General features: G+C 48.4%; 1 protein-coding gene and 1 pseudogene across 2 annotated transcripts; both read left to right on the top strand.

Annotated features, from left to right (window-relative positions):
• The first annotated feature begins 18,363 nt into the window (after positions 1-18,363).
• Positions 18,364-19,890, top strand: LOC100283006 (indole-3-acetate beta-glucosyltransferase pseudogene; annotated as a pseudogene). The gene has a single exon (NR_161267.1). The product of NR_161267.1 is annotated as an indole-3-acetate beta-glucosyltransferase pseudogene (transcript).
• A 1,486-nt stretch (positions 19,891-21,376) lies between these two features.
• Positions 21,377-23,047, top strand: LOC100856925 (indole-3-acetate beta-glucosyltransferase). The gene has a single exon (NM_001254811.2). It carries the CDS (start codon positions 21,390-21,392, stop codon positions 22,956-22,958), a length of 1,569 nt encoding a protein of 522 aa, NP_001241740.2. The 5' UTR covers positions 21,377-21,389; the 3' UTR covers positions 22,959-23,047.
• Positions 23,048-23,533: the final 486 nt, after the last annotated feature.

The raw sequence follows: 23,533 nt of genomic DNA, 5'->3' as shown, positions 1-23,533 counted from the left end.
CCACTAAATATGAATCGTCTAGTGATGATAATGCTAGTGGTGAGGAAGATAATTTGCGTATCCTTTTTGCCAACCTTAACATGGAACAAAAAGAAAAATTAAATGAGCTAATTAGTGCCATCCATGAAAAGGATGATCTCTTGGACTCCCAAGAGGACTTCCTAATCAAGGAAAATAAGAAACATGTTAAGGTTAAAAATGCTTATGCTCTAGAGGTAGAAAAATGTGAAAAATTGTCTAGTGAGCTAAGCACTTGCCATGAGACCATTAACAACCTTAGAGATGAAAATGCTAGATTAATTGCTAAGGTTGATTCTCATGTTTGTATTGATTCAGTTCCCGATCTTAGAAATAATAATGATGATTTGCTTGCTAAGATTAATGAATTGAATGATTCTCTTGCTAGTCTTAGAGTAGAAAATGATAATTTGATTGCTAAGGCTAAAGATTTTGATGTTTGCAAAGTTACAATTTCCGATCTTAGAGATAAGAATGATATATTACATGCTAAGATTGTTGAACTTAATTCTTGCAAACCCTCTACATCCACCATTGAGCATGCCACTATTTGTACTAGATGTAGAGATATTAATATTGATGCTATTCATGATCACATGATTTTAATTAAGCAACAAAATGATCATATAGCTAAATTAGATGCTAAAATTGCCGAGCACAACTTAGAAAATGAGAAATTCAAATTTGCTCGTAGCATGCTTTACAATGGGAGACGCCCGGGCATCAAGGATGGCATTGGCTTCCAAAGGGGAGACAATGTCAAAATTAGTGCCCCGCCTAAGAACTTGTCTAACTTTGTTAAGGGCAAGGCTTCCATGCCTCAGGATAACGAGGGCTACATTTTGTACCCTGCCGGCTATCCTGAGAGCAAAATTAGGAAAATTTATTCTAGGAAGTCTCACTCTGGCCCTAATCATGCTTTTATGTATAAGGGTGAGACATCTAGCTCTAGGCAACCAATCCGTGCCAAGTTGCCTAGAAAGAAAACTCCTAATGCATCAAATGATCATACCATTTCATTTAAAACTTTTGATGCTTCTTATGTGCTTACTAACAAATCCGGCAAGGTAGTTGCCAAGTTTGTTGGGGGCAAACACAAGGGGTCAAAGACTTGTGTTTGGGTACCCAAAGTTCTTGTTTCTAATGCCAAAGGACCCAAAACTGTTTGGGTACCTAAAGTCAAGAACTAAAATTGTTTTGTAGGTTTATGCATCCGGGGGCTCAAGTTGGATACTCGACAGCGGGTGCACAAACCACATGACAGGGGAGAAAAAGATGTTCTCCTCATATGAGAAAAACCAAGATCCCCAAAGAGCGATCACATTCGGGGATGGAAATCAAGGTTTGGTCAAAGGACTGGGTAAAATTGCTATATCACCTGACCATTCCATTTCCAATGTTTTTCTTGTTGATTCATTAGATTACAATTTGCTTTCCGTTTCTCAATTATGTCAAATGGGCTACAACTGTCTATTTACTGATGTAGGTGTTACTGTCTTTAGAAGAAGTGATGATTCAATAGCATTCAAGGGAGTGTTAGAGGGTCAGCTATACTTGGTGAATTTTGATAGAGCTGAACTCGACACTTGCTTGATTGCTAAGACTAACATGGGTTGGCTCTGGCATCGCCGACTAGCCCATGTTGGGATGAAGAATCTTCATAAGCTTCTAAAGGGAGAGCACATTTTAGGATTAACAAATGTTCATTTTGAGAAAGACAGGATTTGTAGCGCATGCCAAGCAGGGAAGCAAGTTGGTACCCATCATCCACACAAAAACATCATGACGACCGACAGGCCACTGGAGCTCCTACACATGGACCTATTCGGCCCGATTGCTTACATAAGCATCGGCGGGAGTAAGTATTGTCTTGTAATAGTGGATGATTATTCTCGCTTCACTTGGGTATTCTTTTTACAGGAAAAATCTCAAACCCAAGAGACCTTAAAGGGATTCTTGAGACGGGCTCAAAATGAGTTCGGCTTAAGGATCAAGAAAATAAGAAGCGACAACGGGACGGAGTTCAAGAACTCTCAAATTGAAAGCTTTCTTGAGGAAGAGGGCATCAAGCATGAATTCTCTTCTCCCTACACTCCACAACAAAATGGTGTAGTGGAGAGGAAGAATCGAACTCTATTGGATATGGCAAGAACCATGCTTGATGAGTACAAGACTTCGGATCGGTTTTGGGCGGAAGCAGTCAACACCGCTTGCTACGCCATCAACCGGTTATATCTACACCGAATCCTCAAGAAGACATCATATGAACTCCTAACCGGTAAAAAGCCCAACATTTCATATTTTAGAGTCTTTGGTAGCAAATGCTTTATTCTTGTTAAAAGAGGTAGAAAATCTAAATTCGCTCCTAAGACTGTAGAAGGCTTTTTACTTGGTTATGACTCAAACACAAGGGCATATAGGGTCTTTAACAAGTCCACTGGACTAGTTGAAGTCTCATGTGACGTTGTGTTTGATGAAACTAACGGCTCTCAAGTAGAGCAAGTTGATCTTGATGAGATAGGTGAAGAACAGGCTCCATGCATAGCGCTAAGGAACATGTCCGTTGGGGATGTGTGTCCTAAGGAATCCGAAGAGCCTCCACATGCACAAGATCAACCATCCTCCTCCACGCTAGCATCTCCACCAACTCGAAATGAGGATGAAGCTCAAGTTGATGAAGTAGAAGATCAAGCAAATGAGCCACCTCAAGATGACGGCAATAATCAAGGGGGAGATGCAAATGATCAAGACAAGGAGGATGAAGAGCAAAGACTGCCACACCCAAGAGTCCACCAAGCAATACAACGAGATCACCCCGTCGACACTATCCTCGGCGACATTCATAAGGGGGTAACTACTAGATCTCGTGTTGCACATTTCTGTGAGCATTACTCGTTTGTTTCCTCTATTGAGCCACAGAGGGTAGAGGAGGCACTACAAGATTCGGATTGGGTGGTGGCGATGCAAGAGGAGCTCAACAATTTCACCAGGAACAAGGTATGGCACTTGGTTCCACGTCCTAATCAAAATGTTGTAGGAACCAAATGGGTCTTCCGCAACAAGCAAGATGAGCATGGTGTGGTGACAAGGAACAAAGCTCGACTTGTGGCCAAAGGATACTCCCAAGTCGAAGGTTTGGATTTCGGTGAAACCTATGCACCCGTAGCTAGGCTTAAGTCAATTCGCATATTATTAGCCTATGCTACTTACCATGGCTTTAAGCTTTATCAAATGGACGTGAAAAGTGCCTTCCTCAACGGACCAATCAAGGAAGAGGTCTATGTTGAGCAACCTCCCGGCTTTGAAGACAGTGAGTATCCTAACCATGTCTATAAGCTCTCTAAGGCGCTCTATGGGCTCAAGCAAGCCCCAAGAGCATGGTATGAATGCCTTAGAGATTTTCTTATTGCCAATGGGTTCAAAGTCGGAAAAGCCGATCCTACACTCTTTACTAAAACTCTTGAGAATGATTTGTTTGTATGCCAAATTTATGTTGATGATATCATATTTGGGTCTACTAACGAATCTACTTGTGAGGAATTTAGTAGGATCATGACACAGAAATTCGAGATGTCCATGATGGGGGAGTTGAAGTATTTCTTAGGATTTCAAGTGAAGCAACTCCAAGAGGGCACCTTCCTTAGCCAAACAAAGTATACTCAAGATATTCTAAGCAAGTTTGGGATGAAGGATGCCAAGCCCATCAAGACACCCATGGGAACCAATGGGCATCTCGACCTCGACACGGGAGGTAAGTCCGTGGATCAAAAGGTATACCGGTCGATGATTGGTTCATTGCTTTATTTATGTGCATCTCGACCGGACATTATGCTTTCCGTTTGCATGTGTGCAAGATTCCAATCCGACCCTAAGGAATCCCACCTTACGGCCGTAAAACGAATCTTGAGATATTTGGCTTATACTCCTAAGTTTGGGCTTTGGATCCACATTTGATTTGATTGGTTATTCGGATGCCGATTGGGCGGGGTGTAAGATTAACAGAAAGAGCACATCAGGGACTTGCCAGTTCTTGGGAAGATCCTTGGTGTCTTGGGCTTCAAAGAAGCAAAATTCGGTCGCTCTTTCAACCGCCGAAGCCGAGTACATTGCCGCAGGTCATTGTTGCGCGCAATTACTTTGGATGAGGCAAACCCTGCGGGACTACGGCTACAAATTAACCAAAGTTCCTTTGCTATGTGATAATGAGAGTGCAATTAAAATGGCCGACAATCCCGTCGAGCATAGCCGCACTAAACACATAGCCATTCGGTATCATTTTCTTAGGGATCACCAACAAAAGGGGGATATCGAGATTTCATACATTAACACTAAAGATCAATTAGCCGATATCTTTACCAAGCCACTTGATGAACAAACTTTTACCAAACTTAGGCATGAGCTCAATATTCTTGATTCTAGAAATTTCTTTTGCTAGTTTGCACACATAACACACAAGTATACCTTTGATCATATCTCTTTTGTATATGATATGACTAATGTGTTTTCAAGAGTATTTCAAACCAAGTCATAGGTATATTGAAAGGGAATTGGAGTCTTCGGCGAAGACAAAGGCTTCCACTCCGTAACTCATACTTCGCCATCACTCCAAGCAACTCTCTATTCTTTGGGGAGAAATGAGCATCAAAGAAAAGGACTTCGTCTTTGGGAGAGAATAAGAGCCCAAAGCTAAAGGACCGGACTTCGCCTTTGGTATAATCTTAACTCATTTATTTATGACCAAAGGGGAAGATAGCACTTCGAGGGCTCTAATGATTCCGTTTTTGGCGATTCATGCCAAAAAGGGGGAGAAATGAGCCCAAAGCAAAAGGACCGCACCACCACCACCACCAAGTTTTTAAAATTGGAGATTTTCATTTGGCCAAAAAGGGGAAGTAGTATTTCAAAACTTGATATCTTAAAACCCTCTTGAACACTAAGAGGAGAATTTATTTGAGGGGGTGTTTTGTTTAGTCAAAGGAAAAGCATTTGAAACAGGGGGAGAAAATTTCAAATCTTGAAAATGCTTTGCATAATCTTATTCATTTACCTGTGACTATTTGCAAAAGAACTTTGAAAAGGATTTCCAAAAGAGTTTGCAAAAACAAAACATGTGGTGCAAGCGTGGTCCAAAATGTTATTTAAGAAAGAAACAATCCATGCATATCTTGTAAGTATTAATATTGGCTCAATTCTAAGCAACCTTTACACTTACATTATGCAAACTAGTTCAATTATGCACTTCTATATTTGCTTTGGTTTGTGTTGGAATCAATCACCAAAAAAGGGGAGATTGAAAGGGAATTAGGCTTACACCTAGTCCCTAATTAATTTTGGTGGTTGAATTGCCCAACACAAATTTATTGGACTAACCAGTTTGCCCAAGTGTATAGATTATACAGGTGTTAAAGGTACACATTCAGCCAATAAAAAGATCAAATTTGGATTCAACACAGGAGCAAAGGGCCAACCGAAGGCACCTCTGGTTTGGCGCACCGGACTGTCCGGTGTGCCACCGGACAGTGTCCGGTGCACCACCGGACATGTCCGGTGCACCAGAGGACTCCAACACCAACTCGCCACCTTCGGGAATTTCCAGAGGCACTCGCGCTATAATTCACCGGACTGTCCGGTGTACACCGGACAGTGTCCGGTGCGCCATGGAGAAGCGGCCTTAGGAACTCGCCAGCTTCGGGAAACTCCAACGGCTAGGCCGCTAAAATTCACCGGACTGTCCGGTGTACACCGGACTGTCCGGTGCGACTCCGGAGCAACGGCTATCTCCACGCCAACGGCTCTCTGCCGCGCATTTAATGCGAGCTCTGCGCGCGCAGAGGTCAGGCGCGCCCATACTGGCACACCGGACAGCAAACAGTACCTGTCCGGTGTGCACCGGACACCTAGGCGGGCCCACAAGTCAGAAGCTCCAACGGTCAGAATCCAACGGCAGTGATGACGTGGCAGGGGGCACCGGACTGTCCGGTGTGCACCGGACTGTCCGGTGCGCCATCGAGCAGACAGCCTCCCAACGACCACTTTTTGTGGTTGGGGCTATAAATACCCCAACCACCCCACCATTCATTGCATCCAAGTTTTCCAGCTTCCAACCACTATACAAGAGCTAGCATTGATTGCAAAGCACACCAACAAGAGATCAATACCTCTCCCAATCCCATTCAAAACCCTAGTGACTAGAGAGAGTGATTTGTAGTGTTCATTTGAGCTCTTGCGCTTGGATCGCTTCTTTTCTTTCTTGATTCTTTCTTGTGATCAAACACTCACTTGTAATTGAGGCAAGAGACACCAATTGTGTGGTGGTCCTTGCGGGAAGTTTGATTCCCAAGTAATTTGAGAAGAGAAGCTCACTCGGTCCGGGGGACCGATTGAGAGAGGGAAGGGTTGAAAGAGACCCGGCCTTTGTGGCCTCCTCAACGGGGAGTAGGTTTGCAAGAACCGAACCTCGGTAAAACAAATCCACGTGTCACACTCTTCATTTGCTTGCGATTTGTCTTGCTCCCTCTCTCGCGGACTCGTTTATATTTCTAAAGCTAACCCGGCTTGTAGTTGTGATTATTTTTGAGAATTTCAGTTTCGTCCTATTCACCCCCCCCCTCTAGGCGACTTTCACCTGCGGAACCAGCGCCTCGCATCTGGGATGCACCACCACTTCGTGCCTAGGGGAGGATGTCGTCTTCGCTTGCGCCTAGAGAAATCCGCCATCGCTGCTCCCACCTTGGATGGCATCACAGTCATACGCGCTCAGGGGTCGACCCTCACGCGCATGAATCCCAAGATCCATTGCACTAACCGCTCCCACCTCGTCGTCATGCACGCCTTAGGGGTGTCGTCGTTGCTCACATGCCCCTGAGATCCGCCGCCGCAGCCACTCCCACGTCACCATCGTGCGCACCTCAAGGGGTCGCTGTCGCGTGCACCTCAGGGAGACGCTGTCGCGCTCGAGCCCCACGGGATCCGCCGCCGCGACCGCTGCCACATCGCCGTCGTGCGCACCTCATGGGGCCGCCGCCGCGTGCGTGCCCTCAGGATCCGATGCCGCAGCCGCTCCCACCTCGCCGCCGTGCGCACCTTAGGGATCCGCCGCCGCGAGCGTGTCCCCCTTGATCCACCGTCGCAAGCGTGTCCCCCAGATCGGCCGTCGCGCGCTTGCTCTCAGGATTCGCCGTCGTGCGCGCCTCTCAGGGGTGGGGGCGTAACTACCGGCATCGCTAAAACTGAACCCTAGCGGCTAGCGATCTGGAGCTTCTTTTATAGACACTTTGGACCTGGTGCGGCTGAACCGGTTGGCAACAATGGGTCAGGGCTTTCGCTCAGCTACTGGAAGCCCAGGGCTCTAAATACATAAACTATATATATAATACAGACATAAAAATTAAGAGCTAAAACTACTACTATTTTAGAACTAAGGGAGTATTAGATTAACTGTAAAATATGTTTTTAATAACAAATCTATTTTTCGAAATACAATGTTGATACTAGTTTTATAAATCTAATCAAACGTAGTCTAACTCTATTTAAGAAAGTTTAGCATAGACCTGGTCCAAAACAAGTCCCTCTATAGTTTGAAGTGAGTTTGCTATTTGTCGGAGAGGAAATCTCCGGCCGGGTGGCAGAGTGCACCTGCCCTAAATTCTAAGATGAGGAGGGGCCTAAGCGTTTTGCTTGTTGCGAGATGAAGGAATGAACACAAGAACACGCAAGAGTTTAGAGTGGTTCGGGCCGCCGGAGCGTAATACCCTACTCCATTGTGTGTTATATTGCTTGAGAGCTTGAGTTGTCTTGGATGGGTTGGATCTAAGCCTAAAGATTGAGCTTGTGTTGTAACGTCGCATGCCTCCCCTTTTATAGCTAAGGAGGGACATGTACAAGAGTACTAAGCCCCGACATGTGGGCCCAGGAACATAGCGGATGTAGCTACTAATACTTGCTGCTGGAGCAATCTTCTTGCGCCCTGACACCTAAGATCTGTATAGCCTCGGCGTGCAGGGGGAAGCTTCTCGTATAAGAGATGAGTATAGTGCATCGCACAGCACGGGCGCACTGTTTCGGCAACGGACTGGACAGGTGCGCCGTCTGTAGGGTGGCCCTGGTGCCGCCTGCCAGCAGAATGGACAGGACGTAATAAATGCCGTGGGGGCACATCGCCTGTCAGAAGGGTGGACAGGCGGTGTGTCCTTTCTGCAATAAATGCGGAGGTCGTGCGACCCAGAGCCCTTACGTCATGCTCCGCCCGCTGGCCTACGTCACGGACAATAAGCCATGTGGCAGCATTAGACCCTCGACCGAGTGGGGAGCGGAGGCACTCCGGATAGAGCTTGGACACGCGTCAATACCGGACCCATGCCTAGGTCACGGTACTTCCTTTCCCGGGACCTTGTTATGGGTGGTCTGGTGCTCACTTGGTGGGGTCCGAACCCTATCCAATGGCTCCGGGCTGCTTTACTTCGGGGGTCCGAGTTGTGCGTACAGGGGTCCTGTGCCTTCTGGGTCCGACGGCGTTGTCTCCGAGAGCGCCACCTTAACTGCTCACGAGATCCTCCTGGGGCTGTTCTCCGCGCGGCTAAGGGTAGCCGCACAGGCATCGTGCCTTCATACCGTAGCAAGGGGTACCCCTAATCCAGGGTACCGACACTATTTATTTGCTGTTGCTGGAATTTGCTGAGACCATCTCTGTTCATCTATCGGTGCGACAGATATTGTACCTTCTTCTCTATGTTGATGATATTGTGCTCACGCGTTCTTCAGGCCTCCTGTATTGGATCCTTACAACCCTTCAACATGAGTTCATAATGAAGTATTTGAGTCTACTTCAGCACTTTTCTATGGATTGTTTTGAGCATCATCTAGATGCCTATTTTTTGAGCTGCGTCAATACACTCTAGATATCAAGGAGCGTGCTGGCATGCTAGATTATAAGCCATGTGCAACCTCGACACCAATTTTTTAAAACCAATTTCTATCTCTAGTTTCTAGAAACATGTTTATGAAAAAAGTTGGGTGTGGTGTTTGGAACTTAGTTTCTAAGAAACCAGTTTCTAGTTTTTTATACACAATTGCTAAAGCATAACCTTCCTTTATTTTAAAAAGCGGTGGCAATAGATTTAAATTCCATGAAACCAACAAGGGTATGATGTAATTAAACAAACAAAAGCTAGTTTTAGCTAGGGGAGAGTAGCTTCTTGGTTTTTAAGAAACTGGGAATCCAGTTTATATAAATTGGGGACTTAAACTGGTATATTTGGAATCACTCTAGTTTCTATAAACCATTTTTTAAAATCTGGTTGCTTCTAAACAGACCCTAAGGTATTTGGTGACGATGTTCCTGTCAGCGACCCATTGTCTACTGCAATCTTGTCGCTGCTTTTTAGTATCTCACCTTCACTAGACATGACATCACGTATGCGGTCTAGTAGGTGTGTCTCTATATACATGACCTCCAGGAATCGCATCTCAACGTGGTCAAGCGGATCCTTCAGTATTTTTATGGTGTTGTCAAGCTACGGGCTCTATCTTCGATGCTCCTTGCATAAGCTAGTTATCTACATCGACGCTAACTGGGTTGGATGCTCGACCACCCTCCAATCTAACTCTAGCTACACAGATTTCTTTGGGATAACCTCGTCTCTTCGTCCTCCAAGCGTCAGTCCATGATCTCATGTTCCAGTGCTGAGGTTGAGTATCGAGCTGTTGCTAGTGGGGTGGCTGATCCGAGCTGGTTGGGCCATCTTCTCTAGGATCTTTATAGTCCCCTCACCAATAGTACACTTTTCTAATGTGACAACATCATCTCCATATATATCTTTATCAACCCCATCTAGCGACAGTGCACAAAGCATGCGATCTTCACTTTGTCCGTGAGCGTTGCTATCTAGAACATCCATGATCATCATGTCCCGATGAGCTTGCAGTTTGTCGATATCTTCATTAAGAGTCATCACTTCTCAGTTCCAGTCTAGTCTCAACATCTGTCGTGGTTAGAGTTTCCACTGTGAGGGACTTTAGACAGTTTGTATGTGACTAAGTGTTATGGATCTAGAGCCCACCCATGCATGTAACACACTAGTGTTGGATACATGTAATACTCAGCCCACTATCAATCAATTAGGGTTTTTACTCTCCAACAGATTGATCTGAATCATGCTTTTGAAAAATATAAACATGGGTGGTTATATATATTAACTTAATTGATTTGTGTCTAAATTATGATCGTGAACATTAGAATAGATTTGAATTTCAAGGATCTAAACTTGGGCTAAGTGATTTGTGCATGAACACATAAGATGTGAGACAAAGCTTAAACCTAGTCAGTTTCGTAGGCCATGCCCATGCAGTAGAGTGACACGTGTGTCTTCTAATTGCTTTGCTCTAGAGCAACATAACAGCATGCAAACGACAGGCTAGATTAGTACATTCTGTAGCTAACAGTAGTGTCAGACCTGTACGGTTTCCTAGTTGTTTAGCTATCTAGTCTGTGCAGGAAGCAACGAGCTTGAGGTACAAGTCGAGGTCATGCGAGGCCACCACGTTGGCCTGGCTATGGCTGCTCAGCCGCAGTTCGCGCCCCACGTCGGTGTACCCCCACCCCATCTTGGAGACGAGCCACCTCGGCAGCCTCGCCTTCATCATCCCCTTCGCCGGCTGGGCGCCGCTGTCGTCGTCGTCGTGCTCGTGCACCACCGGGAACCCCGGTACCTTGGTCACGATGTCGTCCGAGTTGACCACGCGGAGCACCTTGCCGCCGCTCTCCTCCAGCCTGCGCCGGAACGCCACGTTGCCCACGCGCGGCCCGCCGAACGACACGGCCGTCACCATCATCGGCTCGCCGCTGCCGTGTTCCTGTCTCTGCTGCGTCGTGATCTCGTGGGCGGTGAGCACCGCGAGCGCCGCGCCGAGGCTGTGCCCCGTCACCGTGATGCTCAGCGGTGGCATGCCGCTCCCGCCGTACTCGTTGGCGATCCGCCGCGCCTCGTCGCGCACCTGCTGCTGCAGGCTACTGTGCGCCTCGCCTGGCGCGGTGAAGAGCCTCCAGAACCCACTCTCCACCATCGGCTCCTCCTCCTCCTCCTCGTCAGTGCCAGTGGTCGGGAGCCGTGTGAGGCCGGACTTGAAGTTGTCCACCCACTCGCCGCACGTGGCGGTGCCGCGGAACGCGACCACGACGTCGCGGCGGCCGAGCCGCTCGATCTCGCTCTCGTCGTCGCACACCGCCACGAAGCCGATGTAGCTGGAGCCGCAGGGCGGCGACGACGGAAGCCACCCGGGCGCCGAGGTGGACGCGGCGTGGAGGAGGCGGGTGACCCGGTACCCCGTGCCCGGCATCCCGGCGCGGCGCAGAAGGGAGCGGCTCGGGAACCGGCAGGAGCCGTAGGACGGCGCGCCGCCGTCGAAGTCGAAGCTCGCGTAGGCCGCGCGCACGAACTCCCCGTACCGGACCAGCTCGCCTCGTAGCGCGCCGTCCAGCGGGCTCAGCAAGCCGTCCCAGTCGCGCGCGCCCTGGAGCTCCGCCCACTTGCTTCCGATCCGCTGCGCCGAGGGCGTGGACGCCGGCGTGCAGGGCGCGAAGGAGCTCCTGGTGACGGTGCAGCCGCTGGTGCGCCGCCGGCCGCCGCGCGCCATTGGGACGCTAGGGTAGCAGGTGCGGGATCCGGAGATAGCCGCCGCCGCCGCCGCCATTTGTGCTCTGATCGATCGAGCTTGCTGACTGATCAGCTGTGTGACTGTGACTGTGAGCAACAGAAGCTTGTTGTGTGGCGCGATATATATAAAACTGGCGGGAACGAGGAAACACATGGCTGGGAGGAGTTGCTTGCGATTTGAAACCGGCGAAACGGCGGGAAGAAAGGAAGCTGGCGTGCACAGGCAAGCAGCGCGTGTGCCTTTCGTCTCCAATGCTCCTCCTGCTTGCGTATTTCAGGTAAGGATGAGCTGCTGTCCATGGCCGTCGTCGAGTTCCAGTTCGGCTGCACCAGGAGCCTAGCTAGTTAGCTCCCTGAATTCTGGTTACAAAAGTTGATCGGCCGAACCACCCGAAAGCATGCGGCTCGTCTCGGTTCGCGTGTGCCTGCATATATATGCATGTACACGTATATGTATGTGTGTGTAAAATGCCAGCATGTTTTTTTTTTGGTGAAGTATTGTATATAACGGAACATTTTGCACGAGTTTGTGTAGTTTGGTGTGAAGGACTGCAGGAGCATTTTGCACGATTGACACGTGAATGTACTGCGACTAAATAAGCCATTTTGTTATGTTTTTTAATGCATTAGAGCTAATAGTTAATGGTTAAAATTAGTTGGAGACATCCAAATGCCCTAACAACTATTAGCTATTTTTAGTAAATTAGTTAATACTTAGACCATCTTCAAGAGACTCTTCATTTTTTACTCTCTATTTGACTATCTATTTACGTTTTTATAAAGATTACACTCTATATATAGCATCTCAGTACAACAGACTATATATTTAGTTTGGCTAGTTATGTGACTAGCCAAATTTAGCTAGTGAGAGAGCCAATTTAGAGAGTTAGATAGCTTGCGAGTCATATAGCTAGTCTGTTGGAGATTTATTTTGCTATTGAGTAGCCAAAATTTGGCTTAACGACTTATTTAGCTAGTCTCTTGGAGATGCTCTTAGCTAGTTATTTGTTAGCTGGCTAATTCTATTAATATTTTTTTTTAGCCAACTAACTATTAGTTTCAGTGCATTCAAACACCCTCTAAGTTTTATTTGGTAAGTTAGAGAGGTTGTATTGGATGCAAGAAAAACGGAACGACCTACATTTAAGTTTGGTTTTCCTGTCTAACGATTATCATGATAATTTAAACTAATATTTTTTTGCTAGCGTTTTTATATGATTCAAAATCCTAATTACCTTAGTTGCTCCGTTCTTGTGGACACGGTCCTCAACATGCGGTCCCGTGTGGTTTGGTAGAGGGATTTGGTAGAGGATGCTTGGCTTATCCCCGGTGGACCTAGGTAGGCCTCCGCATGCATGACCAAGACGTGGATTTGTACGTTCGGGATTCTTTGGAAAAGGTTGGCGTAAGTACCCTCTCGTTCATAGTGTTTAACGGTGTGATTGGTTGGGTGGAGGAGTGTGGCATGCCTCATACGAGCCAAGCTTGTTGGAAACGGACGCTAGCTGTGTATCTACGCATGCAACCTGGATACTAATTTTTGGCCTCCGCTGCAGCTGTGGGTGCAGGGCTTGGCCTTGCGTGCACAGGTAAGGAAACAGAAGCTGTATTTTGGTCAATACATCTAGAGAGTCTGGATAAGTAAGTGCAGGCAACCAATCACACCGTAAGTGAATTAGTCGTATGGTCCCTTGTCGTGTAGGTAAAGTAGCACCTTCTTAAAAAATCATGAATTAATTCTAATTGTCGTGCTCATGATTATGAGCAATGCTCTTTGCCATTGGCTACATCGTAGTGTCTCGGTTTATTTTTAAGTCATGAGTTGGTAATGTGGATGATCGCTTACGGTTTATAAATCAATCCATGCGACCACAACAAATATAAATCGTGTCTTACATAATAATATGGGCTTTCATACCACACATTATGCCATGTTACACTTGATCGGAGTTATGTACCATGTGTAGCACAATAACTTTTATAAGATATGAGTATTTGGACCTCTACTAGGTGGGACTCATTATTCAGGCATGGAATTAACTCTCTACTTCCTTGTGCTATGAGAGAGAAGTGTATATCATCGTAGAAATAGGTTGTAGATGCTGATACCTATGTTCAGGGGTTGCTGCCAACACGTTGTGGCTAATGCCACTTGCATTGAAGCTGCCACTTACATTTAGGGTCTGTTTGGTTGAGCTGTGGCTGTGGAAAAAGCTGTTGTGGGCTATGAGCTGTGGAAAAAGCTGTTGTGGGCTGTGAGCTGTTAAAAAGCTAAAAACCGTTTGGTGGAAACCACTAAAAGCCGTTAAAAATTCTTCGATATATATTTTTACAGTTCCATAGAAAAGCTACTAAAAGCAGGTCCAGGGGTGCTTTCAATTTTGTACTGCGAGAAAGTCAGCTTTTAGAAAAAGCTGCTTCCCAGATACAACCCTTTGGTTTAGCTTTTGGCTTTTAGGGGGCAAAAGCCAAAGCCAAAAGTCAAACCAAACACACCCTTAGATTATGGTACTTGAGTTTAGAGTCTCTAGATTCTTGATTTCACTCACCGACTCAATCATCATCTGAGTATGTAAGCTCTATCCATGCCTATATCTATACATCCACTTAGAGAATGTAGGGGACCTGAACCTCTCTACACACCTTATGTGTGCATACTACCATGTCAGCACTCTATTGCAGCGGTACCAAACCTACACCCCTCTCTCTTTTATTCTCTGGTATCCTTGGTACCATGGTGTCGCTTCCCGACGACACTCTCTTTATAAAAAAAGCAAATCACACTTTTTGAGAAGTTAAACTTTGAATAATTTGTAGAAAAATACTATCATTATTTATACATGTGAAAACTTTAAGCCCACCGTCCAACCCGAAGGTCTGTTAGGTCCAGTCAGGGATAATAAGTTTGTTGCTTTGAGTATTATTAGGCTTTTTTAAACATAAGAGTCCAATTCGACCTGAAAAATACATCGCGTCAAATTATTTGGGCCTTGTCACCTATGGGTCTGTTTGGTTTAACTTTTTTCTGAGGCGCTTTTATGAGAATCTAAGTATCGTGAAGATTATGTGTGGAGGAAGATAAAAGAGTTCATATGGTTTAGGATGTAGAAAGTGATAATTTCCTACTATCGCAATGACTCGGACGATTATGTGTTGACGCTGATTTTGGACGCTTTTGACTAAAGTGATTTTCATAGAAGCGGTCTAAAAAGTTGGGTGTTTGACAATCCACGTCAGTTTCTGGTGGTCAGAAGCTGAAAAAAGCTGAAACAAATAGGGCCTATGTTTGGTTATGGTCGTTTGAACGAAGTGAATGGGAGTTCGAAGTTTTTTATTTGTATAATAGGAGTGTGAGTTTAAGTGAAACAAGCAAAGTGCCTGCATGTTGTTACGATTTTTATTTATACTCAAGTATAGAATATAAATCACAAAGATATGTGTGTTACGTTGGCTAGATGAGCGTGAATGTGAGTTTATAGCCAATAACCATGGTTTGAATCCCCATTTTTACAAATGTTAGCATTTTTAATATTTGAATGTGGACGAGCGTAACGACGGGTGGAAACCCATGGAACTAGAAATGACAATGGGCCTCGATCACCAGTTCCCCATGGGGAATTATTCCATCAAACATAAGGGATAGAGAAGTTTTTCCCACAAATACGTGGAGGGAGTAGATTCACCCCCGACGGGTAAACAGTACAGGGAATCATTCCCCATCCCATTTTCCATAGGGACTCATTAAACTTGCACGTGACGATGTTTTCGTGTAATAGTTAATGATAAAAAGAAATAATTATCTTGTCAAGAGATCACCCATTGTACAAATGTGTGCATTTTTACGTAGACATAATGATTTCTTACAAATGACAATATGTATAAGTGACTATCGGAGAGGAAATCTCTGGCCGGGTGGCAGAGTGCACCCGCCCTAAATCCTAAGATGAGGAGGGGCTTAGGCGTTTTGCTTGTTAGTTGGGAAAACGGGACGAACACAAGAACGCACAAGGATTTAGAGTGGTTCGGGCCGCTGGAGCGTAACACCCTACTCCACTGTGTGATGTATTGCCTGTGAGCTTGTATGAGCTTGTGAGTCTGAGATTGGATCTGTTTGTAACGTCGCATGTCTCCCCTTTTATAGCTGAAGGGGGGCATGCACAAAGGTACTGAGCCCCGACATGTGGGCCCAGGAACATAAAGAATATATCACTTGGGGTTACAAATGTTTGCTGCTGGAGCAATCTTCTTGTGCCCTGACATCCGAGATCTGTGTATCCTCGGCGTGCACGAGAAGCTTCTTGTAGAAGGGATGATGAGTATAGTGCGCCGCTCGGCACGGGCGCACTGTTTGCCAACAGACTGGACAGGCACGCCGTCTGCTGGGTGACCCTGACGCCGCCTGCCAGCGAATTGGACAGGACGCATTAAATGCTGAGAGGGCATGTCTCTCGTCAGCGTGGTGGCAGGCGGCGCGTCCTCTCCGTAATAAATGCAGAGGTTGCGTGGCGTTATGGGCCTTGCGTTAGGCCCAGCCCGTTGGCTTATGTCACGGGCCACAAGCCACGCGGCAGCAGCGGGTTTCTGCCTGAGCGGAGAGCGCAGGGCAGGGCCTGGACGCGTGTCAGCACCGGACCCTTACTCAAGCCGGGGTCCTCCCCGTCCCGTGACCTTGCTCGGCGGGACCTGGGGCCTACCCGAGGGACGCGACATGCCTTTTTGGGAGCCCGGACTCGTATGCACAGGGGTTCGGTGTCCTACTGTGGGGTCCGGACCCAATGATGCATCCTTGGATGTATTACCTTCTCTTGCCACGTGGTGCCTTTAGACTTGCCCATGTGGTGGGGTCGGGTGCCGTTCTCCGTGTGACCTGTAGACGTTGTACAACGCCTTCATACTGTAGAAGAAGGTACCCCTGATTCAGGGTACCGACAGTGACAATGTATTTGAAATAATAACAAAGGATGTGCGACCTAAGTATAATTTAAACAGGAACGTTGTTCACTGTCGAGGATTTATCCCTGGCGGAAATAGGGATGTGGAAGAAATGTCACTCGTGAGCGTTTGCGGAATGTTCTGGTGTGGATTTTTTTTTCTTCGCGGGAACGGAGACGGGAAGCTATTCCCCGTTGTCATCCTTCCTTACATGGAATCAAAAAACTAATGCTTTAATATAATAGAGAATACCACCAATCATTTCCGTGATAGTAAGGGTCTGTTCCAATTCCACGAGATAAACTTTAGTTTCCTGCTAAACTTTAGCCATATCAATTGAAATGCTAAAGTTTAGCTACTTAAAGGTGTTTGGACCACTCTGATAAAGTTTAGCACATTGAAATAAAAAGACACTCGTACCCCTAATGCTACATCGTCATATTATTGAATGCACAGTTAGAGAAGGGGTTGGAGGGTAAGGGGGTGGAAAATGGTCTCTCTAGCCCATATTTAGCTCATTTTAGCACCCTTTGAGCAGCTTATGAGATAATAGGAGCTAAACTTTATCACAACACTATTAGCTCTACTGTTTAGATCACCAAATAGCTAAAAGTAGCTAAAAAGAAGCTGCTAAAATTTATCTCATAGCATTGGAACAGGGCCTAAGAGGCTGCACTGTAAAGAAACACATGGAAATGGAGGACAGAGATGTAAATAAACACAAACACATCTTTTCAATTTATGACGGGGAATTCCATACGGGCAACGACGTCAACAGTCGACCTATTGCCCTGTTTGTTTGGGATTATAATCTATATAGATTATATAATCCAATGTAAATAAGCTAGTGAGGAAACAAACAAGCAACTTATCTGATAAGATTATATAATCTAGCACTTGAGATTATATAATCCTATAAGCTCATCAAAGGGTGCTTATTTCAGCTTATTTTTTATGAAAGACCCACTACCCATAGCAAGTTGATTAAAATTACTTCTAATTGTCATCCACCTGTCCATAAACGTTCTCACCCACCAGACAATTAAAACAACCAAGGGTATTATTGTATTTGTATGCATATAAATAATAAGTTGAGTCCAAATAATCTGAGCTAACAAACAGCAGCACCTAACTTATTTAATCCAGAGCAAATAATCCAGATTATATAATCTAGATTATAATTTAGATTATATAATCTATAAGTTGAAACAAACATGGCCTATGTCGATTTCAGCGTCATAGTTTGTGCACATGTGGCCGTGAGTTTCGCGGGGTCAGCCAATGGCATACACAAAATTATAATTATTGTTTGGATGCACCAACCCGAATGGCCGTACATAGAGCTTTTGCACTTGCTCCACATGCAAGCAATTGCATTGGATTGGTAGCAGGTAAACTTCACGCTGGCTCTTCCTCTACAAGATAACGGGTGTTTGGTTTCACCCAAATACGCTACGGTATTGTTCGGTTAGTCCCATTTTATATGGATTAGACGAGAAATAAAAAAAATAGTAGAGATTTTAACTTGCTATAGATTTAAACCTACCTAATCCTCTATGATATATTTAGAATATGTCATATCGAATATTTGAATAATAATTATGAATATTAAATATAATCTAATTATAAAACTTTAGTAAAGCATATGTGATATAATATATGTGAGATCGATGTCACTGCAAACGTCACAATCCCAAGTGGTGCGTCCCTACAAGATCTACAACTGAACAGATAAGATCAGCTGAGCACAGATTCACTAGTATTTCGTAGTGCACTCTCTAGTCTCTCCACACACCACAGTCGAGCGAGCACTCCTCTCCATGGCCCACGGCGAGGGACGACGCCAGCATTTCCTGGTGGTGGCCCTCGGCGTCCAAAGCCACGTCAACCCGGGGCGCGCCCTCGCCCACCGCCTCGCACGGCTACGCGCCGACGGCTCCATCACGGCCACGCTCTCCGTGCCGGTAACCACCTACCGGCGCATGTTCCCTCGGTCGGCGGATTCCGCGCCAGCGACGGCGGAGACCAGCGACGGGGTCATCTCGTACGTGGCGCACTCAGACGGCCTCGATCGACGACGGCTCGTCGTCGTCCTGGGCCGCGGACGCCGAGGACAGGGCGCGCAGGCGCCGCGCGAGCGCCGACAGCCTCTCCGCCGTGGCCGCTCGCCTGGCCGGCCGCGGCCGCCCGGTGACGTGCATCGCGTGCACGATGGTGTCGCCTCCGGCGCTCGACGTCGCGCGGGAGCACGCCATCCCTCTCGCCGTCTTCTGGCTCCAGCCGGCCACCGTCCTCGCCCTCTGCTACCACTACTTCCACGGCCACGGCGCGAGCGTGGCCGCCCACGCCGCGGACCCGGCGCACGAGGTGCGCGTGCCCGGGCTGCGCCGCCCCCTCCGCATGCGCTGCCTCCCGTCGTTCCTCACCGACACGTCGGGCAGCGACAGGGCCACGGCCCTCACCGACGTGTTCCGAGAGCTGTTCGAGTTCTTGGACCGCTGGCGGCCCACGGTGCTGGTCAACACGTTCGACGAGCTGGAGCCGGACGCGCTCGCGGAGGTGAGGCGCCACCTGGACGTGGTCGCCGTTGGCCCCATGGTCGGGCCCGCCACGGACGCCCGCATCCACCTGTTCGACCACGACGACGACGCCGGCAAGAAGAGGTACACGGAGTGGCTTCACGCTCACCCGGACGGCTCGGTGGTGTACGCGTCGTTCGGGAGCGTCACGAAGCTCGCCAAGCGGCAGATGCAGGAGATCGCCGGAGGGTTGCGCCAGTGCGGGCGGCCGTACTTGCTGGTCGTGCGCAGGGACGGGGTCGACGACGACGAAGGCGGCATCCATGGCCTGGAGAACGACACCGAGATGCAGGGGATGGTCGTGGACTGGTGCGACCAGCTGGAGGTGCTGTCGCACCCGGCGGTCGGCTGCTTCGTCTCGCATTGCGGGTGGAACTCGGCGACGGAGGCCATGGCGTCCGGCGTGCCCATCGTCGGTGTGCCCAACATGTTCGACCAGCCGACGAACATGTACTTGGTCGAGGAAGAGTGGGGGGTCGGCGTCAGAGGAGAGCGAGACGCCGATGGCGTGCTGACAGGGGCGGAGCTGGCAAGGTGCATTGAGCTGGTCATGGGTGATGGCGCAGGAGCAGTGGCGATCAGGGAAAGGGCAAAGGCCTTGCAAGAGACAGCGCAGGCGGCGGCCAGTGCAGCAGGCGGGCCCGCCGAGACAAACCTTTGTCACCTCGTCAAGACGATGTCAAAATAATTATCAAAGCTGTCGTAGAAAATTCAGTCTGCAGGTCCATTCATGACAAGGACTTCTTTCAATAATTCTTGATCCGAAGATATGGACCCCCCTTGATCATGTATGAATTCCGTTTCTCCCCCCCCCCCCCCCCCCCCCCCCCCCCCCCCGAAGGGGGCGGCAAGTGTTTTACCGCAGTTTTTTACTAGACCATAGTAGGAAAATTAAGGCAGATTACAACACATGGCAATTAGACAACGACTGAAACTACTATTCCACTTAAAAAACGAAGAAATAAATGAAACCACTATCGAAAAAAACATGTTGGAAACGAATTAACAAGCGAATGACCTCCCTTGACTTCCTCTGGAGTTTCCCCACGCCAAGAATCATGATGTTCAAGAGAGAGAGAGCGATGAATTAGGTTTCTCTAAAATTTCTTGCGATAACTAAATTTAACTTCTAAGTTCAATTCCATCCGAGTGCATAATATATATACAAAAAGTTTTACACCCTAATTCCAACCATATACAATCACGCTGATTCTAAGAATAAGTTCTTACAATAGGTTTCACAAAAGTTCATACACACATCGAGAATTTGTTGATGTATTTCCTCCTTCTGTAGTAGTTTTCAGAACCTAAACCAGTGGGTACCTCCTTCTGTAGAAGTTTTCAGAACCTAAACCAGTGGGTACCTCTGAAAATGACTAACACAATTGATGGTATTGGTTTTTGATTAAAAGCCACCTCATTTCGAGTAAGCCAAATAGACCACATATTATAAAGCTGATATTTCAGTAAGTAGTAATTTTTTTGTATACTAGACCACAATTACTTGTCTAAGACCACAATTACTAGCAGTTTTTTTTAGTATTAACTCTAGTACATTCAAACACCCACTAAACTGGTTGGTTCACAGGTTTTTTTTCGATCCAATTGCATGAGTGGTTTTAAAGTGAACATGATCGTTATAGTCTCTGGTCGGTCTTTTTATCGATCCAACCGTCGATTCAGTGGAGGGTGTGGCTCGTTCAAAAACAGCTCGAACCCTCTCTCTCACTCACTCACTGAAAAACAGCTTCAAATAGACTATACTACTCCGTACCTTCATGGGCATCCGATGCCATCCCATCTGCCCGTCGTCGTCCAGCCGTCTAGGCTCAGAGCTAATAAGGCTATCTGCAACCGTTACCCCTAAATTTTTCCCTCTATTTTTTCATCTCCCGCAGCGGTTCCCCCTAAATACTCCCCCTATACCCCACTACCACTATAAAATATCATTTTCTATACCAACTATTAATTTTTTATCTACTAACAATTACTTGTGGACTCACAGCACAGTGTTTAGGGTGATGAACAGTGACACGCTATATCTGGGGGGAGAGATAAGAGGACCGACACGTAGGGGGCGCTGTAGGGGCACCGCTGCGGCCATAGGGTGCCCCCTACGCGCCGGGAGGGGGATCGCTAGGGTGTACCGCTGCGCACAGCCTAATAAAGCACTCTTTCCGCTCCTTTGATCCCACCACTCTGCAGAACCATGGCCGGCGAGGAACACCAGCAGCACAGCAGCCACTACGGCCACCACTTCCTGGTGGTGGCCTACGGCATGCAGGGCCACGTCAACCCAGCGCGCGCTCTGGCTCACCGCCTCGCCAAGCTCAGCGACGTCGTAGGCGGCTGCCCCATCCTCGCCACGCTCTCCGTGCACGTCGCCGCCCACCGCCGCATGTTCCCGGCACAGCTGGACCCGGACGCCGCCGGCGAGGAGGATGAGGAGGAGGCCAGCGACGGCGTCATCTCCTACGTGCCCCACTCGGACAGCTTCGACGACGGCTCCTTGCCCAGAACCCCCGAGGACTGGGCCCGCAGACGCCGCGCGAGCCGCGAGAGCCTCTCCGCCATGCTCGCCCGCTTCGCCGGCGGCGGGCGGCCCGTCACCTGCGTGGTGTGCACGCTGCTGGTGCCCGCGGCGGTGGACGCCGCGACGCGCCACGGCGTCCCCTTCGCCGTGTACTGGATCCAGCCGGCCACCGTCCTCGCCGCCGCGTACCACTACTTCCACGGCTACGGCGAGACCGTCGCCGCCGCCGACCCGGCGCACGAGGTGAGCCTGCCTGGGCTACGCCGCCCTCTCCGGGTCCGGGACTTCCCGTCCTACCTGGTGGACACGACGGGCAGCCCGCTGGCCAGGTCCGTCGTCGGGATGTTCCGAGAGCTGTTCGAGAGCGTGGACCGGTGGCGGCCTAAAGTCCTCGTGAACACGTTCGACGAGCTGGAGGCGGGCGTGCTCTCGGAGATGAAGCGACACCTCGACGTGTTCGCCGTCGGTCCCATGGTCGCCGGCGCCGGTGGTGGCTCGGGCTCCTCTGGCGCGTCAAACGACGAAGGACGGATCCATCTGTACAGGCACGACGACGCCGACAGGAAGAGGTACATGGAGTGGCTCGGAGCGCAGCCGGAGAGCTCGGTGGTGTACGTGTCGTTCGGGAGCATAGCGACGCACACCTTGCAGCAGATGGAGGAGGTTGTCCAAGGGCTGCTGCAGGCTGGACGGCCGTACTTGCTGGCCGCGCGCAGCTGGCACGGGCTCGAGGACGACGGTGCGCGCCGCGTCCTGGACAACGCCGCCCAGAGCAGCGGCGGCCGTGGGACGGTCGTGGACTGGTGCGACCAGCCGGAGGTCCTGGCGCACCCGGCCGTCGGGTGCTTCGTCTCGCACTGCGGCTGGAACTCGACGTTGGAGGCCGTGGCGGCCGGCGTGCCGCTCGTCGGCGTGCCCAGCCTGTTTGACCAGCCAACGAACACGTACTTGGTGGTGGAGGAGTGGGGGGTCGGCGTCAGAGGGGAGCGTGACGGTGAGGGCGTGTTAGCTGCGACGGAGCTGGCGAGATGCGTTGAGCTGGTCATGGGTCAAGGTACAAAAGCAACGGCGATAAGGGAGAGAGTAAAGGCTTTGAGAGAGATGGCGCAGCAGGCGGCACGAGCAGGTGGGCCGGCGGAGAGAAACCTTGAGGACTTTGTTAACTCTGTCGGTGATAGCTTCCGTCCTGTCGGAATTTCAGTTGCGGAAAAAACTGATGAATCTCGTACATGTTCATCAGAATGACTTCCGTACAGATATTATTTTTATCTACATTCTACAAGGAGTACCTGATATACCATGTAATGGATGGAATAAGGTTCCAGCTTCTACGTACTCCAAATTCCAAAAGGGAGTGGACTGCGGTTCACTACTTCACGAGCACATAGGATCAATCTCCAACAAACTAGTCTCCACTGTGAGAGTGGTGTTTGATTTGAGCAATGACTAAAATGAGATAGTACATCATAAGTCATTTCCTCAAATTTGGTGGAATGACCTCGTTCGCCATAGTAGTACTAACTAACTAATTAAATATGAGAAATGAGATGGTGATGGATCAACACATTTAATTCAACAAACAAACCAAAAAAAGTTAGAAGTGAGAATATTATGGACTAGCTCATTTCTCAAACCAAACACCTTATAGATGACCAAAAAGCACGCGGGCCATTAGCCTGACACAGAGCCTGTTACTGGCACGGCTTAGCACGGATCGTAGCGGGCCTGGGCTCACGTGCTCGATAGTGACTTGAACCTATTGGGCTAGCCCAGGCATGGCCCGGTGAAAACGGGCTTGGAAACCGGTCTGGTCCAAAAAT

The sequence above is a fragment of the Zea mays genome, chromosome 4, assembly GCF_902167145.1.
Source record: "Zea mays cultivar B73 chromosome 4, Zm-B73-REFERENCE-NAM-5.0, whole genome shotgun sequence".
Lineage (NCBI taxonomy): Eukaryota > Viridiplantae > Streptophyta > Magnoliopsida > Poales > Poaceae > Zea > Zea mays.
This window is presented reverse-complemented; position numbering and strand designations above follow the sequence as displayed.

What these genes read in the sequence shown, in the direction of transcription:
- LOC100856925 (NM_001254811.2), top strand. Translation starts at nt 21,390, where the DNA reads ATGGCCGGCGAGGAACACCAGCAGCACAGCAGCCACTACGGCCACCAC.